This window comes from Vicia villosa, linkage group LG6 (genome assembly GCF_029867415.1).
Source record: "Vicia villosa cultivar HV-30 ecotype Madison, WI linkage group LG6, Vvil1.0, whole genome shotgun sequence".
Lineage (NCBI taxonomy): Eukaryota > Viridiplantae > Streptophyta > Magnoliopsida > Fabales > Fabaceae > Vicia > Vicia villosa.
Genome location: NC_081185.1, coordinates 146,400,075 through 146,413,634, shown reverse-complemented (window position 1 = coordinate 146,413,634; position 13,560 = coordinate 146,400,075). Strand labels below are relative to the sequence as shown.

Below are 13,560 nucleotides of genomic sequence, written 5' to 3'. Positions count from 1 at the left end.
TGAATAACTCTATTCTAGGAGCTCAAGACGCGATAAAAGACAACTCAATCGTGTTTGTAGATCAAGAGACATTCGTAGCTCTATGTATCTAGTATTTGTGTGAATATGAGATTTTCTTTTTAAACTTTAAGGTTAAAGTATTTATAGTAGTATTGAGCCAGGATCCTATGCCCCTCGAGAATAACAACCATTTTATAGAGATGTGGGAGTGGGTAGTTAATCCTCTATTATTTAGGAGAGTGTGGTTAACTTCTCCATGACTTCTTCCACGCTATTGTGGACCAAGGAAAAGTCACACTATGGCAAATAAGAACTTAGACAATGCTTTTTTTATCATCTTAGGCACCGCTTTCAAGCACTATCTATTTAGGCGTTGTTGTACGCATAGGCAACACATTTTTTAAATGTAAAAGTGTCAGCTTAAGCGCAATTTAGGCAATGCTTTATGTTAAAAAGAGCTGGCGTATGTCCTCTTTAGGAAGTGGTTTCTTTTAAAAGGGTTGGCATAAGTCCTCTTTAAGTAGCACTTTTCGATAAAAATGTCAGCGTAAGTCTCTTAAGGCAACGCTTTTTGATAAAAGTGCTGGCGTAAGGCATCATTAATAAACACTTTCTGATAAAAGTGTTGGCATAAATCCTTTTTAGACAATTTTTTTTGATAAAAGAGATGATGTTAGTTTTCTTTAGGCAGCACTTTCTAATGAAAGTGCTGATGTAAGGCATCATTCAAAAGCACTTTCTGATAAAAATGTTGGCGTATATCCTTGTTAGACATTACTTTTCTGATAAAAGAACTGGTGTTAGTTCTCTTTAGGCATCTCTTTCTGCTAATAAGCATTGTCTTATATATACTTTACACAATTATTTTGTTTAACTTAAGTCGTCCTTAGCCAACTCTTTTATTAATAAGCATTGGCTCAATTAAAAGAGATCAAATATTTTGTATCATCATATTCAAACCATTTATGGAATAATTAGAACAATGACTAATTTTTTGGCTCATACCACAATCCATGTCATCAACTACAAATCAAAGTAACATTTTATCATCGATATTTGAGTCATATAGGAACACAATGATTTGTAATTTGAAGAGGTAATTGAAATTAGGGTATATCAGATTCCAGACATCCTATGACTTGTTGGGACATCTGATCTGACACAACGTGTAACACCCCAATTCTACCCCAATATTTATTCATAAATCTGAGTATAAAATTTCAAACATTCATATGGGATATCACATTTCGTCATTTAAATCATTTACGGCATACACACCTTCACATAGATACATAGCACATATAATCAAAACGGACAACTATAATAAATTATTTAGTCTCCAAAAGTCACTTCATCGAATAAAATTTAACCACGCAGCGGATTCACAAAACTTCCCAAAAATTAAGTCAACACCATAGCATCTTCGCAAAACAACTTCAAAGTACAAATTAAATTGCAAAACGTCATTGAAAATTCAGCAAAACAAATAATTAATAAAACACTCGTTTGTCCCCCGAGTGCTACGTATCAGAGCGACAATCGAAACACAGAGACAATATTAATCCCCTAAACCCCACATACAATTCATCATACCCTCGTTTATAGAGCAAGAACCCCACCCTTACCTTTGGATTAAAGGTCTCTCTAATTTACGTTCCGGTCAAAATCCCCCAAAATCGTTCCGCTATGAATATTGCTCGTATTCTCTCTTCTCCTATTTTCCTCTTCTCTGCTGCTTTGCTATTTATCCACAATGTTATGTTTTCTGGTTTTGTAAAACCTTAGTGGTATACCCTAAGTGCCTCACTACTAAATTTGGGCCTAAACAAAATTATTCACGTACAACACTTACCTCTAGCCCATCTAATTTACTCACAGTATACCCCCTTTACTCTTAGTCTCAAATTCTCGGTTTAATCTTAATTACTCGATAAATTCCCAAAACACCAAATATTATTCTAATAATATTTCTAATACTAAAAATATTAAAATTCACGATTGACTCTCGACCCGTTATCCCGCAAAAATACCAACTCGGTCGCTCACAATACGCCAAAACTCAATAAATACTAAAATAATTCAAATTAAATAATAAATCGATATACGGGTGTTACAAATCTCCCCCACTTAGAATACTTTCGTCCTAAAAAATTTACCTGATCCAAACAACTCGGGATAGGATTCCCGCATCCTGCTTTCCAACTCCCTAGTCATGCTTTCTCCAGCAGCTCCCGTCCAAACCACTTTCACCAACGCAATATCCTTGCCTCTGAGCGTCTTTGTTTCACGATCCACAATTCATACCGACATCGTCTTCACCATGAGATTATCCCGTACTTGCACATCATCCATATGAACCACATGCGACGGATGGAAAACGTACTTCCGGAGTTGTGATACATGGAACACATCATGCAAAATCGAAAGATTAGGCAGTAACGCTATTCTATACGCCACATTTCCAAATTTTTCCAATATCTGATACATACCAATAAAACGAGGAGTGAGCTTCTTAGACTTCAATGCTCGCCCAACACCAATCACAGGTGTAACTCTAAAAATTACATGGTCACCCGCTTGAAATTTCAAATCCTTCCATCGCTTATCATGATAACTCTTTTGTCTACTTTGTGAAGCTTTCATCTTTTCTCGAATCAACATCACCTTCTCCATAGCTTATCAGACAATTTATGGTCCAAGCACCACACTTTCTCCAAATTCATTCCAACACAGAGGAGTCCTACATCTCCAACCGTACAATGCCTCAAAGGGTGCCATTCCGATACTAGAATGGTAACTATTATTATATGTGAACCCAATCAATGGAAGGTAAGTATCCCACGAACCGCCCTGCTCAAGAACACATGCTCTTAACAGATCCTTCAATGATTGAATATTCCTCTTCGTCTGACCATCCGTCTGAGGTGATACGCCGAACTCAGTCTCAACTTAGAACCCAACGCCTCTTGCAAACTCTTCTAAAAATCAGATGTGAAACTCGGATCTCTATCCGGTACGATACACAAAGGAATGCCATGCAGCCTAACAATCGCACTGGTATAAATCTCCACCAACTTCGACACTAGGTATGTGATGTTAATAGGAATAAAATGAGCCGACTTCATAAGCCTATCAACAATCACCCAAATAGAATCATGTCCTCTTGAAGTATTAGGTAATCCCGTCACAAAGTCCATAGAAATACTATCCCACTTCTGTCGCGGGGAAAAATCGTATCTTTTTCGGGATGAGACACCTGATGCCTTCTTTAGGCTCGAGTGCTCAAAAAATGATTTTTCTTTTGTTTCGACCAAACTTTTTATTGTTTCCAAAGTAGGAAAAGGAAAAAAGCTGCAATAACCTTAAAAGTGGGGGAGAGATTCCGGGTAAGAGGGTTGGTTATACGAAGGGAAGGTATTAGCACCCAACGTATCTATAGTACTCTATAGGTTTCTTTGCTATGTTTTTTCATTCTATGTTATTGAGAGGTAGGTGGGACCTAGGGTGTTTGTTTGATTATGCTCGCAAAGATCATCGCAATCTTCTGCATACATATCCCTTAGAGGGAATCAGAGCATCTGTAGCTCGGGTCTACGGGTGCTAAGGTTTGAATGGTTTGAGGGAGAAGTTTTGCTCGCCAAGGATACGACCTTGTGCCTACGTATTCTTAAAGGGATGTTGAGAAAGTCAGAGCAATCGTAGTTCCCACTTATGCTAATGGAAGCAAAGGATAAGAGACAAATGTCATCTAAATGTTCGATGTATCTAATCTATATCATCACATACATCTGTTTGATTTTGTTTGAAAATCATTTCATTATAAGCCCTGGGCCATGCCACTTATGGTGCTTAGAATGATAAAGATGTTTTTTAGCCAGCCTTGTGGCAAAAACTTTCAATGAAGTCAGCCTTGTGACAAAAAGTTTTGATTAATCAGCCAGCCTTGTGGCAAAAGTTTCAATGAAGTCAGCCTTGTGACAAAAACTTTGATTAATCAGCCAGTATGGTGGCAAAAAGGTTTGATTGATTAGCCAGCCTTGTGGCAAAAAAGTTAAGTCGATTGATTGATTGATTGTTTGTGATGATATAGAAGAGATACTCCTATCATAGAGATGATAAATGTCTAATCTCCTAGGGTATTTGATTTGGATATTGGGGATGCTTATAAGAAGCACGTGGGTCCTTGTACGAAGCCCAAGAGGAGGCTATCCGAGGGTCCTTGCATTGTAAGCCCAAGAGGAGGCTATGGGAGGGACAATCGAGGGTCCTTGCATTGTAAGCCCAAGAGGAGGCTATGGGAGGGACAATCGAGGGTCCTTGCATTGTAAGCCCAAGAGGAGGCTATGGGAGGGACAAGTCGTTTGTACGAAGCCCAAGAGGAGGCATGGTATAGTTGGTTTGAGCTCTTAGAGCGATTTCACCGGGAAACCATACTCTATGTCCTAACCTAAACTAGGGAGATTCTTTGCACGAAGCCCAATAGGAGGCTATGGGGAACCTAGTGTTGTACTAAGTTGAACAAGTATATATAACATGAACACAAATACATGAACAAGTATGAACAAACACGGACAAACATGAACAAGTATGAACAATTACATATATATGACAAAGTGTGTGTATATAATGGAGTTTATGAAGGAAATATACCTGTAAGCATGATCCATTTGTAAACACGGGGGCTCGGGACTTATACTCGGGGAGAGGCCCATTGAGTTTATTCAGAAGCTATGTAAACAAGTATTTACCAAGGGGCTTGGGACTTATACCTACATGGAGGCCCATGGTATTTTTGGGAAGATTTAAAGAAAACCTTCATTTTTGAATTGTTATTCGAGGTTAAAAATCAAATTGATCGAGGTATGTACAAAAAGGTGTATGTACAATGAAATACCTAATTTCATGTAAGGGAATGGGACTTATACCTATGTGGAGGCCCATGTTTTATTTTATAAAACATGGTTGATTATTTTGTTTAAAAGCGCGAGGTTTTGAAAACAGTTTGAAAGTTTTGAAAGAAGTTTTAAAGAAAAACTGTACAAAGAAAAAGGAAAGGGACTTATACTCTCTAATATTCGAGAGGCCCATGTTTTATTTTATAAAACATGGTTGATTTGTTTTGTTAAAAAAGCGCGAGGTTTTCGCCGTTTAAAAAACTGTTTGAAAGTTTTGAAAGAAGTTTTTAAAGAAAAACTGTACAAAGAAAAAGGAATGGGACTTATACTCTCTAATATTCGAGAGGCCCAGTTGTTTTGAAAATCAATTGATCAATCCAGAAAGATTTAATCAATAGTTTCTTTTGAAAAGAAAACCAAAAAGAAAAGGTTTATTTGTTTTGAAAAACCGTGATCGCCTGTTTTAAAACGGTTTGAAATTTGAAAGAAATCAACTTAATTTAAACAAAGACAAATCTTATGTTTAACTAAGACCTAAATGATTAGGGTTTGATCACAAAAAATATTTACAAGTGATTAGGTTAAAAAATCAAATGAAAAATAATATTTTAAAGTATTAAAAACACTTAAAAACATGTCATTTTTGACCTAATAAAAAACACATTAAATAAACATTTTTTTTGTGATTTTTTTGACATTCATAAAATACATATATTAAATGATAAGTGTGCAAAAAATGAAGTAAAAATGAATTGATTTGATTGGTTAATTAATTAGTTAAAGTTGTAAAGAAAATGATGAAAATAAGTGTCAAAAAATTGGGTTTTGGTCCTGCCAGGGTTTGAACCCACGCCCAGAGGTTCACTACTCAAAACAACAACCAACTGAGCTGCGCGCGCAGCTTGTTAGTGACACACGTTCCATTCAATATATTGAAAAACAAACATTTGAAATTTATGAACAAAAAATGGCGCCAAGAACATATCCCTATTCTGATTTTGAATTTTTCTGAAACTGAACCAATTTGATCAAGTGAATAGCCTATCTTGCTCGATTTTTCACAAGGAACATGATGGTATCCTCATAATTCATTTATTTCCTCTCTAAGATCATCAATTTTCTGGAAATCGTGACGAACCCTAATTCTATGATTCAATCTGAAATCGTGTATGTGCAAGTTATGATGCAATTGATTGAGGGTTAATGATCCATATGTATGCAGAAACATGATGGTAAACCAGTTTTTCATTTATGATGCATGAATGATGGAGTTTGAAGTTCAAAGTACTTACCTCAAAAACTTGCAAAACTGGAAATTGAAATCGTGCCTGGAGGTGTTACAGATGTTGCTTCTTGATCTGGACAGCTTCAATGGACCTTATGGAAGGTGTTTGAATGCCTGGAATGATCTGAAAACTCCTGGATCAAAGTGTGGAACCTGATCTGCAGTAGGAGCAAGTGAGGATCGAATTTGATGATGGGGATGTTTCAGATTGTTGGTGAGTGTTTTGATAGTTCATATGTGACATATATGAGGTGTTGGAAGTGTTAGTTTGGACAGATATGAGCTTGAGTGAAATTTGGCATGATAAGGCTCAATATGTGTTCATATGGAAGTGAGGTAGTGATTTTGAGATTTAGGGTGTTTTGGGGTGTGTGAGGGGATCAAACACATCCCATACGATGTTTATGAGTTGTTGGAACCACCATTTTGGCCAGAACTTCAATGGTTTAGAGGTTGAGATTTCTACCTCTTTGAAAACTATGAAACTTGCAATTCAAGAAAGAAGAAGAAAACCTATGATTATGAGGTTTTGGTGTGAGTTTGAAGAGTGGAAATGATCTCTATTTATAGCCAAGAGTTCTGAACTCAGACCCTTGCAAGTTGATCAAGGAGTGATGATTTGGCTTAAGAGATAAAATGGAATCTTTTACATTTAATGCAAAATGGTTAAAGTGACTTAACCATGGTTATTCTTCCAAGCTTCTTATCCTCTTCCATTCTGATCTTCAAATCAGAAAATATCTTTCAATTATTGCTTTGATGTGTCATTACTTGCATTAGAGGCCATATAGCATTGAAACTTAGTGAAAAATGGTGAAAATTCAAGCATAATGGTCACTAATGTCAAAATTCAAGACCATAGCTATGCTCCATATTTTTTCATGCTCTTGGACATTTTGGAAAGCTCATGTTATGTACTTAAAAACCCTAGTTGAAAGTTTCTTCAAGACCTTTAAGGAAATGGGTGAAAAAGATCCATGAACTTTAAAGAAAGTGAGATTTTAAGTGAAATTTTCAAAAGATACCAACTTTGAAGCTCCATATCTCTTAAATGGTTGATCTTTTGGAAAATCATTTTATGTGACAAAGTTGTTCATTGGATCAAAATCTACAACTTTCATGTTGGAAGTTTTTTTCAGTTTGTAGGTGAAATTTTGAGAAATTCCCTTCCAAAGTTTGGAAAAAACCATTGAAAAACACTTAGAATTTTTCTAAGTATGGAAAGTCAAACTTTTGACTTTTTGATTCTTGATTGATTTTCTTGATTTTACTTGATCAAATGACTTTATATATCATATATTGATGATTTGAAACTTCAAAAGTCATGGTTGACCAAAATTTCCAAAAAGTCAATGGTGATCTTGTACAGTTGACTTTTTCAGACGAATCGCGTTTCTGGAGATTTCAAATGAACCAGGCTATCCTCACCAAATGAATGGTATGAATGGATCACATTGAATTATTGGAGGACCTTGAGCCATGGTTTAAGTTGTGGCACCATGTTCTGATTAAAAAGTCAGTGGTTCAGGTGAATTAGGTCAAAAACCCTAATTGTCGACCTGATGAAATTGATGACTGTGGATCTTGAATTGAGATGTAATTTCCATTGGATATTGTCATAGGGATTATTGGAAGATGATTAAAACCTTTGAGTGATCCCCTGGAGCTTTTTAGGGTTTCCCAAATGTGATCCCTGATTTCAGTCCCTGATAGTTCAAAAACCCTAATCTGATGATTTGAAATTTCACTGTTGATCAATCCCTGTGTTGGGGATGTCTTGAGTCAATAGATTAGGTCAAAACGATGTACTTGGGGTCTTGAGGTCATGTCCCAAGTCATTAGGTCAAATCCTGAGCAAAAGTCAGGGGTATGCTATCTTGAGTCAAAACCCTAATCTGGTTGATTCAAAGTCCCTGAGCTTGTTGAAATGAATCTTTGAGGACCAAATGTTGATTGTTGATGAAGATGGTTCTTTTGAGATGAAGGGAGAACAAAACCCTAATTGTTACTTGTACTGATGAGTGATTTCTTGTTTAAATCCTGCTGAGCACAAGTAGCAAACACAAGCTATGCAATTTGTCAGAGATGCAAATGATGCATATGCAGATGATATGAGGTGGTATCTTAGGTCAAAAATTGGGGTATGACAACTTCCATTCTGAAACTTCTAACGGTTGTATCAATCCCGCAGGCTTCTGATGTTAAACTTTCGATATATAAAATAGGAAGACACACTTCCAGAATAATACCTAGCCAAGACTCTTGACTAAGAACTATACTTAGAGTGGCTTAAAAGCTTCCTCCAAGAATAATAAACATTATATGCTTAAAAGCTTAAGAATGAACAATGGAGAATTACAACTCTAAACATCAGTCCTACTCTCATATCTACATGATATTCGAGAGGCTCGCACATACCAACTCTTATAGAGAGTGGCTTACAAACTCAACCTTAATAATTTAAACTTTTACATCTTCGACTAGTAATTTTTCCTAGGTTACAATGCTTCTATTTATAACCTTTTTCCCAACTGGATTTGGGCTTTTAATCACAGCTTATTGGCTGCTACAAATCAGCAGAAAACTTCTGCACAAAGATAGATCTTCAATCAAATCTTCCTAAATTATCACCATAATTAGAAAGTGAATATTCTTCTTGATTTAGACTCGAATCTTCCAAACCTAACAGTCAGCTCTACATAGGATAGCATAATATTCCCAGAATATTCTGAATCATTTAAATCTTGAACCTATCTAACAACCCATTCCAAAACAATCACGATGTCAAATAGCTTCTGCATAGGACATCTTGTCTGACATGTTGCTTTAGTTGATAGAACATCTTAACTCAACATGCTTCTTCATAGGACATCTTGTTCAACCTGTTCTTTTAACCAAGATAACACATCCTATTTATCACAGTGTTGCTATATTTGTTTTACTAAAATTAATGCCTATCCTAAATCTAGAGAACTGACAATAATATTAGGTTAGACAAATTGAAATTTAATTATTTTCCAATTAAGCATAGTTAGGAAACTCATCAAACCAAATAAAACTAAATAATGGTTTAAGATTCCGACTAGATATATTAACTAGCAGCCCAAACCAACTCTAATTCCTAAAAACAAGCTCAATGCAACATTCAACATTACCTATCACAAGAACTTGTTATATGTACATCCTATAGTTGGCTCTTAAAAGTGCTCTATTAGTACATCTATGATGACATATTTCACTCCAACGTTAAACATCCCCTTTATTTCTATTCACAACCATATTTGGCCTTGGCCATGTATTATTTTTTGAGAGTTTTTAAAATTAAGTATCTAATGAGTGTGTCCAGTTTCCAATTTCCTCTCAACTAATGCAGAACTACCTCCAAGAAGTATCTCAGTAACTTTTGAGAGAAATAGAAACCCATTAAGCAATTGATATAAACCATATCTAAAACATCTAAATAAACCTTTTTAGAAAAGGTAATATAATATATTAAATATTAAAATAATATTGCAATAACTATGAATTTTTAAAATAACATCTCCTCTAAGTTAAAAATATATTTTATTTTTATAATTCTATAGAAGCTCTCATTTAATTTTATATGATAGTCTATAAGCCCAAAAGCACTTTTAAGTAAGAGAAAACTATGAATGTAGTTTAACTAATGACCTAAAGGTTAAAAGTTAAATGAATTACACAAGAAGATATTTTTAATTGTTTACTAATTTTCCATTTGAATGCTATGATGCACAAGTCTATAACAACTTTTTTTATTGCTCTTGTCCCAAAGATTCTGAGCCCTCAAGAGTTAGATGAATATAAGCCTAAATTCCCTGTTGGTTGTTTCTATGAAATTCTCTCAAAACGGTTGGTTGCAAGACTAAAAAGTATTCTTAGTAGGGTGGTTTCTGAATCACAACATCTTTTGTTACAGGATGACAAATGTTAGATGGTGTTCTAGTGCTTAATGATATAATAGATTTAGCAAACAAAGACAAGAAGCAGTGTATGCTTTTGAAAATTAATTTTGAACAACCTCACGACTGTGTGAGTTGGAATGACGTCATGTTTATTCTTATGAGTATTGATTGTGAAGATAGATGGATGAAGTAGATGGAAGCATGCATCTTCATTTGTAGCACATCAATCTTAGTAAATGGGAGCCCGACAAATGATTGCAAGGTTAAGAGAGGCTTAAGACAAGGGGATCCTCTATCCACTTTTATGTTTTCCATAACAGTAGAAGGTTTGGCTTTCCTAATCAATAAAGCAGTTTGGTTAGAAGTTGTTGCAAGGTTCCAAATAGATGATCAAACTGAGCATAAGATTCTCTAATTTGTAGATGACACACTTATAATTCGGAAAGGTAGTTGGGAGAATTTTTTGAGTTTGACTGCAACTCCAAGGGGTTTTGAATTGGTGTCAAGGTTAAAAGTGAACTTCTTCAAGAGCAAGCTTTTTGGCATTCATATAGAGGAGAATGTCTTGGAGGCAACATCTCAATTCTTATCTTGTTGTGTAGAGTCTACACCTTTCATGTTTTTTGGCATTCCTATAGGGTCTAATCCAAGAAGGTGTGAAACTTGGAGACCTATGGTTGATAGCATGAATAAGAAGCTCTCGTCTTGGATAGATAATTGGCTATCACTAGGAGGAAGAGTAACATTGATGAATTATGTCTTTCCAAGCTTACCTTTTTATTTCATGTCTTTTTATAAAGCTCCTAAGAAGATCATCAAGGAAATTATCCAAATTGACAACATATTTCGTATCCATGGTAATGAAGACAAGAGAGGAATCAATTGGATAAAATGTAGTAATATTTTCAAACCAAAAGAGGCTGGTGGCTTGGAAGTAAGGAACATGTAATCTTTTAACCTTGCTTTAGTTTTCAAGTGGAAATGGATGATGTTGCTAAAAGATGAGGCAATTTGGAGGGATATTCTAACGTTTAAGTATGGAAACCTTTAAAAGTATATTCTTTGAGGTAATGGACCGAGAGGAAATAGAAAGGCACCAAATTAGTGGATTGACATTCAATAAATTATTAGGAAAAATCAAGCTCAAGATGATTGGTTTATTACAAATATTTAAAGCAAAGTAGGTGCAGGAAGTAGGATATTTTTTTTGAAAGTATAGATGGTTAGGTAGTAAGCCTTTGATCTTTACTTTACCTGTTTGTTCCAGGCGACTGCCAAACCAAATGGCTTGATTAGTGATATGGAAGATTGGCTTGATGGAGTTTGGAATATGTTTGTCCACATTAAAGTGAGTGATAAAAATGTAGAGGTTAGAGAGTAGAGATTACAACTAGTAGAAATTCTGAAGGGAGTTGAACTGAAGCCAGATGTAGCAGATAAGTTCTGTTGGTAGAGAAGGAAGATGAGTGGGAGGAAGAAATTATAGGAGATGTGAGACGAATTTGGAAGACATAGGTTCCTTCAAAGATAAAGATTTTTGTATGGAGGATGTTGCTTAATAGAATTCCAACCAGAGATCAACTTTCAAGGAGAGGGATTCTGCATGAAATTCATGATAAGGTACATGCTTGCTATTTGGAAGATCGAGAAACTTTAGCTCATCTGTTCTTTCAATGTAGAGTAGGGCTAAAGGTATGGGAAAAGATTTTCCATTGGTTAGATATGGAGGAGGAGAAGAATGAGGACGGTAGAAATCATTTCCATATTTTTTTTACAGTATTGCAAAGTTAGAAAATCTAATGTTGGTGTGATTTGGATGGACACTGTGTGGTGCTTAGCTTATGGTTCATGAGAAACAACATTATATATGTTTAATAACACAATTAGTTTTGTTGATTATATTGTGTCGAACATTGAACTGATCTCGTGGTTGTGGTTGTAATTGGAGTAAAGGCTAGAGTGTGTGTTAGATACTATGACTGATGTAAAAGTCCTAGAGACTTCTTAAATTTGTAATGTTTCTTGTATTGAGCAAAGGTACCCCTTGTACTCTAATCAGTCCATTTTTCTTATAAACTAATTTTAAAAAAATTTTGCTTAAATTTTTTTTTAGCTTTTGATGAATGGACAAACTTTCCATAGACTTCTTCAAGTTGTTTGCCACCACTTACATATCGAAAATATTTATATGCTTAAAGGTCCGTCTTTCTCTCAAATGTGCAGTTTTTATTTGTTTTCCCAGGTGAATCAATTTCTTTTTTTGGTTTGAGTATATTATATTTACTTAATTTGATATAAAATTTAAATATTGATAGAAATATTGCTAAACACCGTCTTACCAAAACCCCACCTTACCCATCTTACTCCTACACGACTCACAAACTTCATAAACGTTTGAAAAAAGCTCCTTCAAAGGCCTCGGGCCCAACCAACAATGACCCCAAAAATTAATCTCCGCCCCATTCTCTAATTTACAAGAAATGATCTTGTGAAACCAAGCCTCCTCTCCCATCTGAAGATTGCACACTCCAAACACATCCCTCCGCCTAAGCGATGATTTCAAAACATTATGGTGAACCTCTCCCCCAAAAATATTGACTAAACAACTCCCATATCTAAACTTAATATGATTAGACCATAAAGCGTCTTTATCCGACAACAACCGACACCCCCATTTACACATCAATGAAAGATTAAAATCCACCGAACTTTTAACTCCCAAACCACCCTCCTGTTTAGACAAACACACCTTATCCCAAGTAACCCAATACATCTTTCTCTTACCATCACCATTCCCCTATAAATAGTTTTTTTGAATACTCACAATCTCCTCCAAAATGCATAAAGGCGCTTTGAAAAAGAAAAGCATAAAGATGGAAATGTTATTAAGAGTAGAATTCAAGAGCGTTACCTTGCCGCTCAAAGAAAGGTTCTTCCCCCTCCATGAAAATAGCCTACTCGTCAATTTTGCAATCACTAAAAACCAAGTGGCTTTGCGTCTATGGTTAGCCCCCACCAGAATACCGAGAAAGAGAAACGATAATTTTCCGACTTCGGAAGTCAAAAAACCTGAAGCGGCATCAAGAAAGGAGTCCTTAAAATTCAAACCAAAGATACTACTCTTACACAAATTAATACATAAACCAAATTCCAACTCAAAACCTCAAAGAATTACTCTAATGCACCACAAATTCAACCACGAACAGTCACAAATAAGCACTGTAGCATCCGCAAATTGTAACATTTCAAAGTGAATAAGATCGTTGAGATGAAAACCTCTAAACCTCCCAAACTCACATGCATTCCTCATTAACCCTGCCAACCCCTCCGCCACTAGTAAGAATAAAAATGGAGATAACGAGTCACCTTGTTTAAGCCCTCTAGATGCCATGAAATCACTCGTAGGACTACCATTCACCAAAATCGATAACGAACTAGAAAAGATTGTCGCTTCCAT

At 35.5% G+C, this 13,560-nt stretch overlaps 2 protein-coding genes across 2 annotated transcripts; both read right to left on the bottom strand.

Annotated features, from left to right (window-relative positions):
• Nucleotides 1-2,298: 2,298 nt before the first annotated feature.
• Nucleotides 2,299-2,673, bottom strand: LOC131614928 (uncharacterized). Its single transcript, XM_058886460.1, has one exon. It carries the CDS (start codon nt 2,671-2,673, stop codon nt 2,299-2,301), a length of 375 nt encoding a protein of 124 aa, XP_058742443.1.
• Nucleotides 2,674-12,438: 9,765 nt separating this feature from the next.
• Nucleotides 12,439-13,560, bottom strand: LOC131614927 (uncharacterized). The gene is made up of 3 exons (XM_058886459.1): nt 13,279-13,560; nt 13,015-13,197; nt 12,439-12,900 (listed from the first exon to the last, which is right to left on the bottom strand). The coding sequence occupies exons 1-3, from the start codon at nt 13,558-13,560 to the stop codon at nt 12,439-12,441; spliced, it is 927 nt and encodes a 308-aa protein (XP_058742442.1).

Coding starts and splice junctions, on each gene's coding strand:
- LOC131614927 (XM_058886459.1), bottom strand. CDS start 13,560: ATGGAAGCGACAATCTTTTCTAGTTCGTTATCGATTTTGGTGAATGGT. Junction 13,198..13,278: donor TGAATTTGTGGTGCATTAGA/GTAATTCTTTGA, acceptor TTGAATTTTAAG/GACTCCTTTCTTGATGCCGC. Junction 12,901..13,014: donor ACCTTTCTTTGAGCGGCAAG/GTAACGCTCTTG, acceptor AACTATTTATAG/GGGAATGGTGATGGTAAGAG.
- LOC131614928 (XM_058886460.1), bottom strand. CDS start 2,673: ATGGAGAAGGTGATGTTGATTCGAGAAAAGATGAAAGCTTCACAAAGT.